An 18,749-nucleotide genomic window follows, 5' to 3' on the forward strand; every position below is an offset into this window, starting at 1 on the left:
AATAAACAATATCTTTACATTTTTTAATTAAAAAATAATATAATAAAATGTATATGCAATATTAATATATTCTTTTATTTTTTATTACATTAAAATTTAGCGGGTTTTGAAGCTAGTAACTAAATTTCTGGTAAAAATGATGAAGAAAAATAGAAACTTGCTCCGACCACAAACGAACACCCACCATCTGCTAGTAGAATACTTCGCACTCCAGGGGAGGAACCTCCCACATATACGGCTGCAACTCCTGCCTACACCCCAATCTTGCAAGAAAATCAGAACATTGGTTCCCTTCGCGTGACTAATGGTTGAGCTTCGAAGTCATTTCTGTCTGTTAAAAGCAACCAGTATCATGAACGAGACCCTGACGAGGATGGCACATAGAAGGGTTCACACTAGCCACTCTCAAAGCTTCCATTGAATCAGATTCAATCCTTATCGATAGCCAAGACGAGGATGGCACATAGAAGGGTTCACACTAGCCACTCTCAAAGCTTCCATTGAATCAGATTCAATCCTTATCGATAGCCAAGACGAGGATGGCACATAGAAGGGTTCACACTAGCCACTCTCAAAGCTTCCATTGAATCAGATTCAATCCTTATCGATAGCCAAACGAATTCCCTGCCATATACCCCATAACTCAGCCGCAAGATTTGCTGTATGGCCGATGTATACATAAAACTTAGCCTTCCAGTTACCAAGAGAGCCCCGGATCACACCACCACAACCTGCTCTTTCCGGATTTCCCAAAGAACCACCATCAACATCAAGCTTCCAGTAACCTAGTGCAGGCGGTACCACTTAACAAACCGACAAGGAGTACCAGAATTAGTCAAACTACAATCCCCGAAAGCTAATTTATAATCATCTAAAAGATGATAAATTCGTTGAATTTGTGCGATTATCTCCCCATTAATCACCTCTGCACTCCGGCATTTCCAAGATCACCAGCATGTACACACGAACACCAACTGTTCAGACCACTCCTGGTACGATTAACCTGCAGCCAACTACACAATCCTTCATGAAAAAATTAATCCACAAGACAGCATGCTTCTCACAGTCCCGTAAAAGATGTGGCACAGATCCCGGCTTCTCACTGCATCCCAAACGTAGAGGGAAATTACACGTTCATGCCTAACTTCGTTCGTTAGAGGCCGATTCCAGGCAGCTAATCGAATAAAAACTACATGTTTTTGTGCAGCCTTAAGTTTCCAAACCCAATTCCAACTCTCCATACCCGCCATTGGATCAGCTTCCATGTGGAAATCAAAACCACTCCGGGCGGAGCACATACCAGTAGGATTTCTGTCCCAAATAACACCAGCCGCTTTCAAATGCCTTCCCAAACCCCTATTTTCAAAACAAATGGAGATATAATGTTCGCCATTACCACACCGCCAAAAAAATCCAGACATTCAATTGAATATCCATTGACTGACATGGGTTCGTGAATGAAAAAGAAAATAAAAATAAATCTGAATGCGACAGAAGGCAAATGGAAAAATGTGACATTGAATGATGGAAGCCGTGGAAGAACCTGCATCGTCTGTCCTGATGCGACTACACGTTCATGCCTCCAAATTATATTATTACCCCCGTAAACTTTTGTACAGGAATATTATATCCTTTTGCTTTTCAGGAGAGATGCGAGCAAAATTCACAAATTGTTCAAAATTGTGATTTTAGGCCCACGGAGGCAGAGACGCTGCCATTATTATGATTTTAAAACCAAGGGCCACTACATCAATTGATCCCAACGAATGGTTTGTATAACAAGTGAGTATTTGTTTTTGTGTTGTAAATGTATTTTTTAATTTAAAAAGTATATTAAACAAATACTTTTTAGATTTTTTGTATTTTTTAAATAATTTTTTTAATTTAAAAGGTATATTAAACAAATACTTTTTAGATTTTTAGATGATTTTGATGTATGAATATAAAAAATAAAAATAAAAACAAAAATATTATTTTAAAATACGGGCTCTTTATCTTACTCTGGATGAAGAAAATGAATGCTTTATTTCTTTTTTTTTATTTCTCTTTTTAAGATTAACTACTTTTTAGATTTTTAGATGATTTTTATTTTTCTTTTTGTTTCTCTTGTAATGTTCATAATTTTTTATTAATATAATGTGTTAAATTTTTTAACTTTTTTTTAAAATACTAGTTTAAAGTGAATTAAATTCATTTGTACTATAACGTGAATAATATTTTTTTCTTAAAAAAATTAGTATAAAGTGAATTAAATTCATTTGCACTGTAATATTAATTTTATATCTGATAATATTTTATCCATGCTCAAAAATTTATGAAAAATATAGTTCTTATCAGATAAATTTTGTACGTAATGAAATTATAAATAGTTTAATGAAATAATATAAAATATTTTTTATTACATGATGTAATAGAAGTAATTAATTCTATAATATTTAAATTTAAAACCATTAATATTAATATATATATTTTTAAAATTATTTTATAACTTTAATTTTAAAAATATTTTTAACTAAACACATTAAATTATTATTTTTTAATCTTGATTTCAACCATTGTTTTAATTAAATATCTATTTTTTCAAATTAACTTCAACTAAAAATATTTTTTATAAAATATTTTTTTTCAAATCACAACCATAATTCTCACAATATCAAAGATACTCTAAATAAGATAAGATGATCTCATCTTCGAATTTGAAACCCCACGAATTGCAATATAACATGCACAGCGCAAAACTGATCCAAGACTTTCTATGGTGTTTTATTTTAAGAAGAAATTACACATCTTATTTTTTAAAAATAATATAATATAATTTTTTTATTTAAATCTAGATATTTAAAAGTCTAATAAACTCAACTAATTCGATTAAACGGGATACAAATAGCATAATATATTTCAAGAAATATATATATAAATTACGTTCCTAAAAATAACATGACCTTTGTAATTATTTGAGATTCCGCTTGTCATCAACGAAGAATTGCAATTTGTACTTCCAGTTAAAGCCTGTTTATGAATATGGTGTAAATTATATTCTTTTAAATTTTGAATTTATTTTTTTGTTAAAAATTACTTTTTTATATATTTTTATATTATTTTAATGTTAATCTTAAAATATAATTTTTTAAAAATAAAAAAATATATAAATTCAAGATCCCACAATCCATACTTACACCTGTGGGACCGATACTTCCAAGAGCATGCCTCCATGAACATCCAGCTAGAGCAGGCAATTGATGTGGGCCTGCGATGCATAGCAAGTTCTGTATTGTTATTATTTTTCTACATTATATTATAATTTAATACGTGGATCATGCTATTAATATATTAAGTTTAGCTTGGTAAACAAACCCAATACTATGAGACATGATTTAACCACGAAATCTAGAGCCACTGTTAGATCTAACTCGACAGCCCAACAATATCTCATGCAACTCACCACTCTCCAAATCCTCACGGTCTCCGTCCTAATATAAATTCAAGATCCCGCAATCCATACTTACACCTGTGGGGCCGATACTTCCAAGAGCATGCCTTCATGAACATCCAGCTAGAGCAGGTAATTAATGCGGGCCTGCGATACATCGCAAGTTCTGTATTGTTATTATTTTTCTACATTATATTATAATTTAATATGTGGATCATACTATTAATATATTAAGTTTAACTTTGTAAACAAACCCAATACTATGAGACATGATTTAACCACGAAATCTAGAGCCACTGTTAGATCTAACTCGACAGCCTAACAATATCTCATGCAACTCACCACTCTCCAAATCCTCACGGTCTCCGTCCTTATCTTCCACCGTGTATAACCCAATATCTCCCCCCCGGAAAAAATCTAATAGTAAATTGAGATAAATTGTTTAGAAGCTGCAAGTGCATTGAAAAATAAAGAAGAGAAAACAACTCTATTCCCTGCAATGCAATGGCAGTTAAATAAATTGATTTTATTTTGATTGAAAAATAAAAAATAATTATAATAACTTGAAAAATAAATTTATTTTTAATAAAAAAATACTGCAAACAACTTGAATATCTAAAGATAAATTTTTGTAAAAATGAACAACAAAACCGGTCAAAATTAACTCATATTAGTAAAATAAACATGTAATACAGGTAATAAAAGTTGGATAGCTTGTGTTAATCTATTAAACTCATGTTTCGGATTATGAGATAAGAATAACATGATATAACAAGAATTTAAAGAAATCATAAATCTATTTTTTAAAATGATGTCAAGTAATAAAAAAAAATCATTAAAAAAATAATAATGCTCGTTAATTTTTTAAACTCTTGACTTGAATAAATAGACTAGAAATACCATATATGAAAAAACCATATAGTTTAATAGTTAATAAATCAAATATTAAATAATAAAATTAGGTAAAAATGAATAATAAAATTATAAAAAAATTAATTACAGAGGAGCATTCAAAATAAAAAATAATAATTAAAAAATAAGAATAAAAAAATTTTACTAATTTTTTTATTACAGGATAAAATTTTAAAAATAACACTAATAAAATAACAATATAATTAGAAAAATAAAGATTATGTTAATATATATATTAACATGATCTTTATTTTTTAATATAATTTTTATTTTTAAATAATATTGTCATTTTATTAGTGTTATTTTTTTAAAAAAATTTACTCTATACATTTAGATTGAAAAATAAAATTAAAAAAACAATAAAATACAAGTTTCTGTGTTTAGAAGAGCATTATTGATCTATAGGTGTGCAAAGTTGAAGCACAATGATAAACTGAGGGTAATTTCACGCGCGTGTGTGTGTATTGTGAAATCAGAAAGTAAACATAAAAATTTGATAAAATAACACTATTTCAAAGGAACTTAATGAAATAGCATTACAGTATAGTTTTACCATGTTGTACTTTAAAAACACACACAATACTTACTAAATATAATTATTTCAAAACATCAAAACTATCTCATTATACTAAAAAATAACAATATTTAATAAAATTACACTTCTATACATTAAAATCACAATATTTTACCAAAAATTTACGCTCCCACATACTTTCAACCTTGTGTACTGCCCAATTGATCCTAATTTCACTGAGTGATTCTTTTGAGTTCTGGAGTTCACGGGTCTCATTGAAAACAGCAATCCCTGCTACCAGCGGTTGGTAAATGGAACACTGAAAAGGATTACAAGCCATCTTTTCACAACTCTGTAGGGATCTGCCAGAGTTTCACCTACAATGTCATAGGCTGTTATGTCGTTTCAACTCACCAGAAACTGTAGCCTACGTGAAAAAACTCGTAACCACAGACGAGGGGTGTCTTTTCAAACCACCACACAATTTTTCTCTCTCTAAATAATAGAGGTAATTTCATTTTAAAAAAATACCACGGCTTGAAAAAACTAAAGCCGGGACCAGCCTTTTGTCTTGAAGTTTCCCGTTATTTTTAAAAATCATTATTTTTCTGGCATTTTTCAATACCCTGTAAACTTAAAAATAATTTGCAATCACAATTCAATTAAAAAGTCTATCTCCGAGAATTCAACTGGATCTTTGGGAAAAATTTAAAAGAGCGAGCAGATGAACATAAACAAAGATCCTTTCTTCGAGGGATAAAAGATCGCATCAAAAATAACAAATCTAAGAATAATAAGATCCGAATCTATAATTATAAGATCTAGGATCATTTAGAAGGGGAGGGGTCCCTACCTACGGCAGCTAAAGACTTGGAATCTGAGAAAGGGAAGGAGGGAGAGTCTCCAGTTGCAGTCCCCTGAAAGGCTTGATGTAATATAATATCTAAAATATTGATGTAAAGGCTTGAAGTCCACTTGGTAAAAAACGTAATCGGGAAGGTTTCAAAGTAGAATGAATTGCAATTGCACTGAAATATTTACCCTGATAGAGCTTCCAAGGGCTCGAGGAAAAGCAAGAAACTAGACTCTGGAACCGCGTTTCGCTGAGGTCAAATGAAAAATATATAACAGTATTAGAAAATATAAGTGGTGTTATTTTTGCCTGTGAGGATAAACTATTTAAAATAATAATTAAAAATTTAATGTATATTCAAATTAGTTAATTAATTATAATAGATGTTAATAAATAAAAATAGTTGGTTTAACTTATTCTACCAAGCAAGCGAACAATAAAAAGATTGATTATCTCAAACAGTTATCTGTTTTGAAACAATTTCAGGTGATATTTGAGTCTCGTTTAACTCTATTTTAAATCTAAAAATAAAAAATTGCTAAGTAATTAAATTAAAAAAATCAAGTAAGTGAATAAATAAAATAAAAATAAATTATATCAATTCAGGTTAAATTTATAACCCATGCAATAGATACAATTATAGTAAATTAACTTGAATGGATTTAATCTTTTTATTTTTGCTTTCCTTGTTCTCTTCCTGGTTGGAACGATATTGCATCTTAATTACCTACAAATTAGATTAAATTTTGAAGTAAATAAAAGACTTATGAAAGATTTTAAGTTAAAACTTTTAAAATACTTCATACTATATTGATCTTAGTGAGTTTTAATCAACAGAAAAAAAATTAAAACATAGATCAAAATATGATTCTAATTAGATATAATTTTTAAGTTATGTGATAAATAATAATAAAATTGTTCTTTATTTATTTATTTGAAGTTGAATAAATAAAATAAATGATAACAAAGGAATAAATTACATTATTTGTTTTTGAAATTAAGGGGGAAATGCATTAAAAAACAAAAATAAAAGCTGTGTCGTGACCCATCAAATTAATGATTTGCATCAAAGGCTCAACGGCATCTGATCTAATAATATTTTTAATATTTTATGCTGCACCTAAATAAAGAATAAAATAATTGCAAAATAATAATAATAATACCAGAAGCTCATGTGTGTGGGCTTAACAACCCAAAGCATCTAGACATATGAAAAAAAGCCCACCCACCCTCATGGGCTTTTTAAAGGGTTTTGTTAAAAAATAAACAAATTAGGCGATAGATTACAAATAAGGTGTTGCTTGACTGCTCATAATCTGGCCATTATAATGATAGCTATAAAATCAAGGGAAATAAATTATTTTAATTTTTTTAAAAACCTATATTAATTAAAAAAAAATTATACACTCTCAGAGTAACTATAAAGCAATTTATCAACCTAAAAAAACTTCAAATAAAAAGCTCTAAAATATAAAACCAAACTTATTATTAACAACTAAAACCAAGACTAAAAGATACAAATACCAGCGACTAAAATGAATTTAATATCTGAAATTAAAAGATATGTGTGTAGTTATATCATGTATTAAAAAATAAAAATATGTGAATACCCTTACCCGATACCATTAATTTTAGTCCTGGACTATTTTATTATTTTAGTATTCATAAAACATTGAACAAATATAAATACCCCAACAAATTAGTAATAATTAGTACACATAGTAAAAACATCAAAATATCCCTAATCAAAATACATGCAATTCTTATAAGAAAGATAAAATAGTTATTACACGGTGAATCCTGCTTTTATGTTGCCTGTTTATATAACAAGTGTGAAAGGCACGCGGTCAATTTAAGCACAGCTCTGTTTTTTTCCACTATAAAGGAAAGGAAAGGAAAGAAAAAGAAGAAACAGATAGCTATGGTATCAGATGGTTACAGTATCTTGTCAACAAGATGCAACTACAAGATCATGTTGTCAGAAGGATATAATTTCTGGTCGAGTTTCTAGCAAGGACACGAATGATCCAGTCCTCGTACGTACTTATCGTACAAACTTATCCGATTATGCAGAAGAATCCTCACCCCACCAGAATATCAAATACTGAAATTAAAGAAAAAAGAGTCGATCATATATTTAGCCACTGTAATCATGACACGTTGAATTGAAAGTGTTATGGAGCCCTACTGGATCACTACTTGAGAGAGTCAAAGTAGGAGACCTGGTCAAACCAACGCACGTTCTTTGCCTCCCAAACATTTGTTCACAGGGGTGGATATGTGTTGACATTTTCTGCAGGTGTGAATACTGCAGGTCAATGCCTGATTCAATGTTTTTGAGGAACTAGATGAAACACTGAAATCACAGGGGCACATGAAAGTCCCACGAATGCACAGGATAGGAAGACAGGGCTCATACTGCCCGTCTAGCCCTGTTTTATTACAACTGCTAAACACAGCAAGAGCAATGGGACTGGATAATTTGAGCTTGGCCCTCTTCTTTTTTGTTAGAATAGATGGCACTCGTGTAGATTGTTTGATCAAAACTCAAGAGTGTTAATATTCTTTCTTGGTTCGTTGCTTGGTGAACATGCTTTTTATTTGAAGTCATTGAAATTTAAGAACGACATATAACAAGTATCAATTTAGGTACGAAGATTATCTAATGTTCAGGGATTCATGCTGGCCAAAAAAGCTGTCGGGAGATCCTCCAAATATGCCCGACAACATTAACTAAGATTAGGACATAGCACATTCACAATTCACAGGGTAACGAGGTAAAAAAGATGAGAAAAATTACACTCTCAGTTCTGGAAATCACTGGGAACTATGCCTGTTGGGGGGGGCTTGGGAATTGCACCCCATTATTGGGCCCAAGACTAACAGGTTCGAGGATGAGGTTCTAAGGAACTCGGGCACATCATGTGACTCATAATTCTACTGCACTCTAGAAGATGGCACAATTCCCAGAGAGTTTTGCTGATCCGAGCCCATATTAAATTATAGCCTACTTAATTCTACTACTTATATAATTATAATTGTTTTTTATTTAAAAATATATTAAAATAATATATTTTTTTATTTTTTTTAAAATTATTTTTAACACCATATCAAAATATGTAACAATACAAAAATAATATAAATTTAAAGTAAAAAAATAAAAAAAAAATTAATTTTTTTAAAAATACTTTTAAAATGCAAAAATAAACAAAACCTTAATTAAGAAGTGGATAAACATACCTCAAAAACTCCATGCTAGATAGACACACTTCGACCACGAACCACTTCACCTATTTTGAGAGTGTGTATACTATTTCGATAGTTTTTATAATTATGATATGAAAAAAAGTTTAGAAAAATTATTTTTAGTTATAATTATTTTGATTAAAATATATATATTTAATTAAAATTATTATTCAATAAAAAACATGTTTAAGATATTTGATTAAAACAATAATTAAAATTAATATTAATAATAAAATGATAAAAAATGACATGTATAATTTTTTATTTGCAATTATTTTAATTTGTATTTTATTATTAATACATTGTAAAAATAACCATGCAAATTATAAAATTAATTTTATCATCCCATTAAATTTATTAATTTTATCGTCCCATTAAATTTATTGTAATGCTTTCACGAGCATATTTCATATAGAGAAACCTCTAGTTTCCATGGTGTTGTTAATATGAAACCATATCAATTAAAAAAAATTTAGAAATAAAATCAAGATAAGAATCAAATTATATAAATAATTGATGTGAATTAAAAAAAAATATTTTTTAATTTATAAATATAAAAACTTAGATCTCATCAACATTTTAACTTATGCAAAAACTGCTCAGCGTTGATTTTTTATTAGTTCAAAGAAGGCTAAGGTTATTTTGGTTTTGTGGGTATCAAACTCAACAGTAATAAAATCCAACTCGATGAAAAACAGAGAAAAGATTTAGTAAAAACTTGTGAAGTAACTTCTCAAAAATTAAGTTCAAAACTTATTTATTGATGAGATCCAGGAATAAAAATTATATTTTATTTTGTAATTAAACAAGATAAAATTATAATTAAATAAAAAAGTAGACACTAAGACAGCCACAGGGATACTTTCTCTATTATTGGTACCCAGCATTCCCAGGTAAGGTAACTAGAATTTCAATTTTTTACCGTTCATATTCAACCTTTTGTCATCTCTTTTTTTATTACATCATTTTTAAACTCTAAAAACACGCACCCAAAAGTGACAAAACAACCTCATAGCTTCTTGTCTTCTATGTACTTACTCAAGTATTGACGTGCCTTTGGACTGTTTTGCAAGCGATCGCTGTTTTCAGTCTTCAACATCTCTGGGATATGTCACCTGCCATTCTTTGTATTATCTCCTCAAACGATGGACGTTGTTCAGGATCACTGCTTGTATAATTCAAACCAAATTAGTTTCCATCAACTTTAAAGCTCCCAATTCATCATTAAAAGTAAAATAAAGAAAAAGGTTGGTGCATATGCATTTAGAAAAGTACCTCCGCCAACAGTCGTTGATGATAGAGGCTACCTTGGGATCAAGGCTTTCTGGTAATTCCAATCTTCTATCCATGAAGCCTACAACCCCAACTACCTTTGAAATCGAAGAAACACACTTTCAGTGAGATTTTATGAAATATTCAGTACTGTATTTGATATGTATGTGTCGATGATTAAGGTAATATGGGAGAAATGCATATTACGAGGGATATACCTGTAAGGAATTTAACTTGATCCATGGAATGGAAACAGCCATGAGTTCCCAGAGGATGACGCCGAAACTGAACACATCAGATCTGTGCAGATGCGGGGCAAGCCAAACACTAATTTTCAGAAGATTTTTGGTGAGTTAATAATGAATAAATTGGAGAAACAACGATCTCTCTTTAATTTAGCTAATAATGAGGTTTAATGATTTCTGCTCCTTGAACACTTTTGATTGCTGAACTAGACAGTAGGTAAAAGGTGTCCAATACATCAAGAGTTAAAAATGCTAGACGATAAAAGAGGGACCGTGTCACCTCTACTTTCTATGTTGGTTAACGCAAGCAAGCAATTCCATTGAACCTGTTTAGCATAAATTAAGAAACCAGCACTTGTCCATTTCTAGATTAACAGGGTTTAGTTTCATGAATTACTTTTCATTTGAAGGTTCATTCCGGAGGACTTCAGGGGCCATCCATTGAGGCTGCACAGAAAACAAAACACAGTTAAAACATTTGCAGACGAATGCATCAAAACTGACAACATTGAGGACCATTATATTCGCACAATTTGCAGCTAAGGAAGTGAAGGAATTTCCTCAGCATTAGGAGGAAATAATTAAAGAAGAGTGCTAAGATCATTACAGTTCCTCTTCCAGATTTTGCAGTTAAGAATGTTGCATTCATCCACTTTGACAGCCCAAAGTCTCCAACCTGAAACAGACTTCAGATGGTTTTCGAAGCAATTGCTAGATGACAAGTGTGCTTGAATAACTTGTGGCATATTTGGATATTACCTTGACAGTCCAGTTTTTATCAACGAGGAGATTGGAAGATTTTAAGTCCCCATGCACTATAGGTGGATTTCTATGATGCAAATAATTCATGCCTCTAGCCTGCAGTAAAAGTCCAAACAGTAAGGCCTTGCTTGTGGGTTGAATAACTCCACAAGCCCCCGTTGTGCTCTAAAATAAAACGGTCGTTGATAACATACGACATCTGTGCTCTAAAATAAAACAGTCGTTGATAACATACAACGTCAAGGGCCATCTTTAGACGCCGTCTAATGTCCAAGGCTGGGCTGTTTTTGTGTAGTGTCTTGAAAAGACTTCCCCTACCATGAAAAACAGAAGAAATATAAGATAAATTAGTTTTCTGAAGAAATCAGAACATACAGTAGGACAGCACGCATCCATTAGGACAGCATTGATTTCATCCCCAAGTTGCTCATCACTAGATTTTAACAGAACACCAAACGGCAGCTCTAGGAAGCCTTGGTCACTTTGAAAGAGAGCTAGCAAAACAATACCACTGGGCGATCACTCCTCAGAAAGAGAGCACTGTCATTACCTGGGTAAAAACTCCGTGACAATGGCAATTCTTTCTGGTGAATATACTGCTCCCATAAATAGCAACACATTTGGATGCCTGAGTCTTTTCATTATATTGATCTACATGAATGAGACCCATTGATCAGTTCTTTCCTTCACAAATGAAACTTACAAACAATTGAAAGCTGAGTGTTTAAGCACCTCTTTCTGGTAGTCTAGTAAAGTCTCTTCTTTGTATTGATTCCCAAAATAAATCTTTACGGCAACATCCTGGTGTTAACCAAAATCATTTTAGATCCAGATTAATTTGGAACTCAGAACAACACAGAAGAACTTTTCCAGTTATCAATTTACCGATCCATTCCAAATTCCACGACGAACAGCAGCATATGAACCTGTAGAGCAAAACCAAGATAAGAAAGGAATTTTAAGAAGAATAGCCTAAAATTAATGATAGTCAAAATCATCTAATATAATAATGGAGTTCAGATAGATGATCAAAATTAGATCAGATACTGTACTTTTGCCAAGCACTTCTGACAAGGTCTCATTACATTAATGAAATATGTTCACTTGAATATCAACATAAAATTATGTTTTAATGAAATATGTTTACTTTGAATATTAACACAAATTGTTCTGAATGAAGATCAAGTTTATTTTTGTTTTATTTACTCAAAATCTGCTAAAACACTTCAAAAACAGTAATTCATCTCATCATATCATCCCTGGAAGCCAAGTTAGCCCTACACGTATGCATTCATATGTAAACAGTTTAAAGGACAACATATGTAACAAAGGTAAAGACATATCATGCCTTCGAAGTTTACCTCGACCAATCTCCTCTCCCAGTTGTAGGTCTTCCCAGTGAATCTCACAGTCCACCATGCAATTTGAATCGCGATCCCTTTTGCTTGATGCACTTGCAAGGCTGCCGACACTCTTCTCGTGCCTTGGAAAACTACCATCTGGCTGTCTTTTTGCATCATATTCTACCCCATTGGATTCCAAGTTTGATGCTTCTAGCTCCAATTCATTCCTTTCCTGTTGGCAAACTACTTTTTGCAGCTGACCTCCTGGCTTATCTAACCCCAGACGTCCATTGCATTCTGTTGATGAGGCTATAGGAAAGTTCTCTTCTGAATCATTAGGGCTTCTGATTGGATATGCATTTGCATTTGAATATTCTCTTCGGAATTCCGAGGAGGAATTTATATTCTGAGACATTTCTCCTTCAGCATCGCTGTTGCAGTGATAAGAAGGCGATGCCTTTGAACTTGCAAGATCGTTCGTTCCATTTGGTGCTTCATTTCTTTCTGCAACATCACGAGGATCATGTTGTTGAGCACTGGCATCGTCATGTTTTCCAATGTTGTCAATGCCCTTGATATTCAGGTTTGCTAACAGTATCTTAGCAGCCTGTTAGACATTTCAACCAAGTAATTAGTAAAACAGGTAACAAAGAAAGAGACAGCCTTTACAGTGAAGTAAATTTTAATGATTTAAATATTAAAAATTGTTTTGATCAAAATTTTGTGAGAAAAATCAATCCAATGCATTCCATTCTAACTAAAAGAAATAAAAGGTTTTGATCAAAAATTTTAAACAAAAAAAAAATGTACAGTTTGAAATCAAATTAGAAATATTTGGATGAAATTACTAGTGTCTAAAAGTAAAGTGTATATTTCAATTGGATTATATATGAATTTACAGAAATGCATCAAGAACCGCGCCATTGCATGAACTGAAAAGTATACAAGTAAATGATGACCAGATGATTTCAAGCATAATGAGTTCCAAACTAGTGTTGTTATGTTAGGAAGCGTAATTGGAATTTAAGAAACTATGGTAAAGTCAATACAACTTTAGAACGTTGAGCGAATTCGAACAGAGATTCATCTTTTTGAGGGCTCTACGCATCATGGAAATCAGAATTGAGTTTCGCCTCCTATAATAAAACTTCAGCTTAGTGATTCCCTTTAAAACAAAGTTAAACCAGGGCTAGTAAAATTGAGACTTACTGGTTCACCAGGGATCTCCGATCTAAAGCACCGCATATCTGTTGCAGTATCTCCTTTGTCCCCAGAATTTCCATGTTCATTGCATGTGTCATCACCATGTTTTCGAGCCAAAAAATCTGGGGCCTGATTGGTTAAACAGCACGAGGTCATAAAACTTCTGAGAATGAAATTAAATAGAACTTGAACCCAAAAAATGGACACAACTCTAATGACGTAATACACATAAGCACCAGATTGGAAACTGACGATGCAATCTGTGTCACTGGCGCAATTGGTGGTCGTGGGCTCCATTGAATCTTTTTCAAGTTTAGCCTCGGTGATCTAGCACGATTTTGTGAGTTTTCGGTGTTAAATATTGCTGCGTCACTTGAAACAGTAACAATGCCAGCAAGCTCACCTTCCTCATACAATGGACTTTTTGTAACCAAAGCCATAAACAAGTCACCTGATCTTTTCTTGAATGGGAACCGACCAGACCATGATTGTCCAAAGCTCAGTTTTTCCATTATCTTCTTTAGATGTGCATAATGGTCTTCAGCGACAAGGAGTTCAGTAGCGCTTTGTCCAATGACTTCACTGTCTTTCCATCCATATAGATTTTCAGCAGAACGATTCCTGATAGAAATTCGAAATCAGCTAAAGGGTAACGCATGAAAATGCACCTTAGTTCCATCCATAAAGAGAATATGCTAGTTACGATAATCGCAAAACTATTGGAGAAAAAGAAGAAAAACACTATTTGCATTTACGAATTTTGCCTTTATTCAATTGCTATGGTCAATCTCATATAAGTTCAAGTCATTTCCTTAACTTTTTTTGAACCAATTAAATCAAACAAACAATTTATGTTTCAACATGGAACGTGATCCAAAGCAGCTGAACAATACATAACAATGCAAGTGTCATCATGCATATAAATCTTAGTAGTTCAACCATATTCTACTTGAAAAGTTAATAGACATTTAATCATATCATATTTATGACATATGAGGTTAAACAACAAGGCAAAACTTAATAAAAATCAAACGAATTTATTAATAAAAATAGATATAATTTTTAATAATTTAATTATTGAATCAGATTAAAATTTTGCAAACATATTTGATAGACCTGATCTTATAGGAGTTTAACTTATTGTAACTAGCTAGGGTTGTTTTTTTTATCTATATTAAATCTGCAAGTTGTTGTTTTGTAATTTATTAGGTTTGGGGTTTGAGAACTTTATTTAATTTGAATTTTATTATTTTGTTTGGTTTAACTTATTTTTTAAACAGTAGTGGACATTGGCATAATTTGTTTTTGACAATGTGAGTTTATTAAATCAAGAATCTCTCTTTGTGAAACCTTTCTTTCTTTTAGCTATACGTTGTGCCAAAAACCAAGATACTTTTCATGTTTTAATAGCACACATGACACCTAAGAAATCTGGATACATTGCAATCTAAAATTGATTATTCAATCCATGCAGTAGATTAGTGCTTCTTCTGTATGCATATGCAAGTCTAAATTATTCAAAAAAAGCACTAAAATACGTTGTTAGCATAAAAAAATAATAATTAAAACGTTAATCTAACAAGAAAACATTGCAGTACCGGACTCATTAGCAATCTAAGTCCAACCTTGACACTATAATTGCTGGCTTTTAACACCATGTCCTAATTAATTAAGTGTTTTTGGTTGTTAAAGTAAAGTTCATTCAGTAATCTGCATATACAAGAAACTTTCTTGAGTTAATGTTCTTACATTAAATGCACTTAACGTTTCGTAACTAAGAAAAATAATCACAGTAGTTTCTAAGTTATTGTTCACCAATCTGCTCAATGCATTTCCAGCCATGACCACTAAACAAACTATACAAAATCCTAGGCTAACCAAGGAGCTACCACATGATGTATATGAGAGGTTCGATGGTATTATTGATTACTGTGTAGGATTATATGTCTCAGTTCAGCAATCGCTGAACAAAACACTACTAAATGGTACCAAAACAGAGGATCAACCAACTTGTCAATTAATAATGCAGCAAGAAATACACAATAAATATTTTGTGGTGTAATTAGCATGTAACAGCAGCATTTCAACAAGCGTTAACCAGTATATAAAAATAACGATATACAAGAAACTTTACAGAAAACCTGCATCCTGAATCATCTCGCATAGAAAAACATCTTCACAATTGCTGTGGCCACACTACCGTGACCATCTCACCCACAAATTAATCAGTGCACCATACGCATAGGGAAAATCAAAACCCAGCTAAATTTCCAATTTTTCGCCTTCCTCTACTTAAATAGCCTCAGGTATGCAGACAATTCTTTTTCTTTATTATGATTTCAACTTCCATCTAATCCAAAATCACTTTCATCAAACACTTTTCAGCTTGAATCATGAATTAGAACTGTTTGACCAAACACAGCACTCCCACACCCACTCACAACTCAAACCAAGTAAACCAACCAAGACAGCCTCAGCCCTCAGGTATGCAATAAGCCAAGTAAAAGATAAATATGTGCAAGAAATTATATCTATATATATTCAATAGTCACCTACCAGTATACAATTTCACCCGAGGAAGCCTTACACACATGAACAGCATGTCCAATGCAATCCAGAACGCTCTTGTAAGGACTCCCAGTCGTGAAGTACCCAGGAATACACCCCCACTGGGCATCTGACATCGCCATAGCGTCGCTATTATTCTTTTTTCTTTTCTCATCAGCCTCCATAAGTTCACTCAGTTGCTGTTTCAGCTTTGCATGACTCGCTTCAAGACTCGAGCATCGATCCACCAGAACTCGGTACAAACTCGTTCCAGACTCGTCATATCCGCCGCCATTTTTCTCGCCGGAGACTCGCATCGTTTTTTGTTGTTGTGGTGGTGTGATCTCTTGACAAAGCAGTATTTGTTTATTACCAAGGTGATCATCCTTTTTTTAAATTGTTTTTTTACATATATTTATAGCAGTGATGGAATCTTAAACCCTGCCACGTGTAGATGGCCGGAAAAAGAAGCTATCAGGTGTGGACAGGTGTAACGTTGGGAACGCAAAGCATGAACGGAAAAGAGAGGAGAGGTTTTGTTAGTGGTTAAAGTATTTGTCTCAGTGGTGGCTCTGATTTTGAAAAGGAATGGTTTTTTTTAAAAAAACAAAAATTAAAATTGTTAATTTTTTTTTAAATTATTTAAATGTTAAATAGATATTTTAACATATTTTTTTATTTTATTTTTAAATTCAACCGATACCACAATACAAACACTTAAAAGACCCTTTTGTCCCTAGGCCTATCAACATAAAAATGCGTGTTTTGTCTTTGTTTTATTCCAAAAATGTCCTTAGATTCATGAAGAAAATTACATGATGACCTTGCCGGCTTCCGGTTTGGTACACAGAAACGTATTCAATCATTCTCCAGGTTGTGAAGGTGGCTTTAGTCAAATTAGAATTCTTGTATCAATTCAGTGATTTATAGAAATCAAACGCCACTAGCTCAGCAATTATTATTTCGAAATAAAGTTAAATTGATGTGAATTAGCAAGATCAAAGTGAGACAACCTTTGTTTCTTATGTTTCTTGTTGTTTGATATATGTATATATATGTCCAAATTAAGTGTTCCTTTACATTGCCACATGAATGATTATTATAGAAGCAAATTTTGCGGATATAAAAGTGATATATATATTTATAAAATGAAGTGTTGAGCGTTAGTGGGAAAAAATAAAAAAATAAATTAATAGTGGTTGATGGGATATAATAAAAAATTAATATTGTGTGGAGTGTAAAATACACCGATTTTGGACTTTTAGCACCCCCACTTACTTGTTAACCCCTAACAAATATTCAACTAAACATGCTTATATGATATACCAAATATAACCTAATAGAAAAACATCAATTCAATTGAATTTTTCTTCCCATTATAACCCCACCAGATGATTAAATTCATTAAAAAAATCAAATGCATAAATATCGAATCCAGGAATACAAGAATCCAAACGTTTTAATCTAAATTGTTAATTACCGTCTCTATATATAGCTTACTTGACAATAATGTTCTGCTGATCATCCTCTCCTCTCAAAATTGAGCTGATATTTCCAAGTAGCCAAACAAGAACAATTGGAGCTTCCTTGACAATTAATGTTTTACCCAAAATTAAGAAAAATAAAAGGAGCTGGGAATCATGGGTTTTCTTTCAAAATAAAATTGCATAAAATGTTTTTTCCTTTAACAAATACTAGCTTGTTCAACACTAAATATATATTGAGAGTTTAATTTCATCTTATTATTAAAGAATTTTTTCTCTGTTTTTTTTTTGTGGAACGTCGTCTCATTATCAATCAAACAAAGATTTATTTATTACCGCGCATGATCTACTAATAGCAATTTAGATGTCGTTTTCAGTAAAGGCATGCGGAAACTTGGACGCTGCCTCTCTGGGGAATCTAGTTTTGGACTGGCGCAAGAAGATTGAAGATGAAGCGATAGCGAATAAAAGTTGTGTGGTGGCCTTCTCCCCTCCCAAAAATTTGCATACGTGGACAATCCATGTGCATCTAAGTGGGCGTCTTCACTTGGCATTAAGTCGTTGTCATCCAGAAAATGACGGCATCGGACCTCGCTGTGTGTTATGAAACGTCCACTCTGTATATGGATTTTTGCCACTTCGCATCTCATGATAGTGTGTTCCGCAACGTAATAGCTTTTCTAGCTCCGATTGGAAGAAAATGTATTTTTAAAAAAAATTTAATTTTAATTATTTCTTATTGGAATTTTATAAGGGAGTTTTTAGTTAAAATTCATTTAAGACTTAAGTATAAGTTGATTAATCAATTACTCTCAAATATATAATTAAGATAAAACAAAACCATATCACATCTTACTATGAAAACAAATAAAGTCTAATCCAACTAGAAGCTCCATTAGATTCTCATGGATATTGCCACTCTAAGTAATATTGTACCA

General features: G+C 32.0%; 1 protein-coding gene across 2 annotated transcripts; it reads right to left on the reverse strand.

The window, feature by feature from the left end:
• Positions 1-9,803: 9,803 nt before the first annotated feature.
• LOC105132159 (PAS domain-containing protein tyrosine kinase family protein) lies at positions 9,804-16,876 on the reverse strand. Of its 2 annotated transcripts, none has more exons than XM_011035489.1 (14): positions 16,337-16,876; positions 14,017-14,401; positions 13,787-13,909; positions 12,596-13,184; positions 12,120-12,160; positions 11,967-12,035; positions 11,785-11,885; positions 11,470-11,548; positions 11,232-11,330; positions 11,080-11,148; positions 10,870-10,919; positions 10,446-10,527; positions 10,231-10,325; positions 9,804-10,120 (listed from the first exon to the last, which is right to left on the reverse strand). In XM_011035489.1, exons 1-14 carry the CDS (start codon positions 16,642-16,644, stop codon positions 10,048-10,050), a joined length of 2,163 nt encoding a protein of 720 aa, XP_011033791.1. In that variant the 5' UTR covers positions 16,645-16,876; the 3' UTR covers positions 9,804-10,047. The 2 variants fall into 2 exon arrangements, with proteins under 2 accessions (XP_011033791.1, XP_011033790.1); XM_011035488.1 differs by having other exon boundaries at positions 10,446-10,554.
• Between the last annotated feature and the right edge of the window lie 1,873 nt (positions 16,877-18,749).

Source organism: Populus euphratica, unplaced genomic scaffold, assembly GCF_000495115.2.
Source record: "Populus euphratica unplaced genomic scaffold, PopEup_1.0 scaffold39.1, whole genome shotgun sequence".
NCBI lineage: Eukaryota > Viridiplantae > Streptophyta > Magnoliopsida > Malpighiales > Salicaceae > Populus > Populus euphratica.

Bases quoted from the DNA above. Each gene is read 5' to 3' on its own strand.
- LOC105132159 (XM_011035488.1), bottom strand. From the start codon at position 16,644: ATGCGAGTCTCCGGCGAGAAAAATGGCGGCGGATATGACGAGTCTGGA. The intron at 14,402-16,336 runs GTAGGTGACTAT...AATTTCTATCAG, and splicing joins TCGGGTGAAATTGTATACTG to GAATCGTTCTGCTGAAAATC. The intron at 10,121-10,230 runs GTACTTTTCTAA...TTATACAAGCAG, and splicing joins ATCAACGACTGTTGGCGGAG to TGATCCTGAACAACGTCCAT.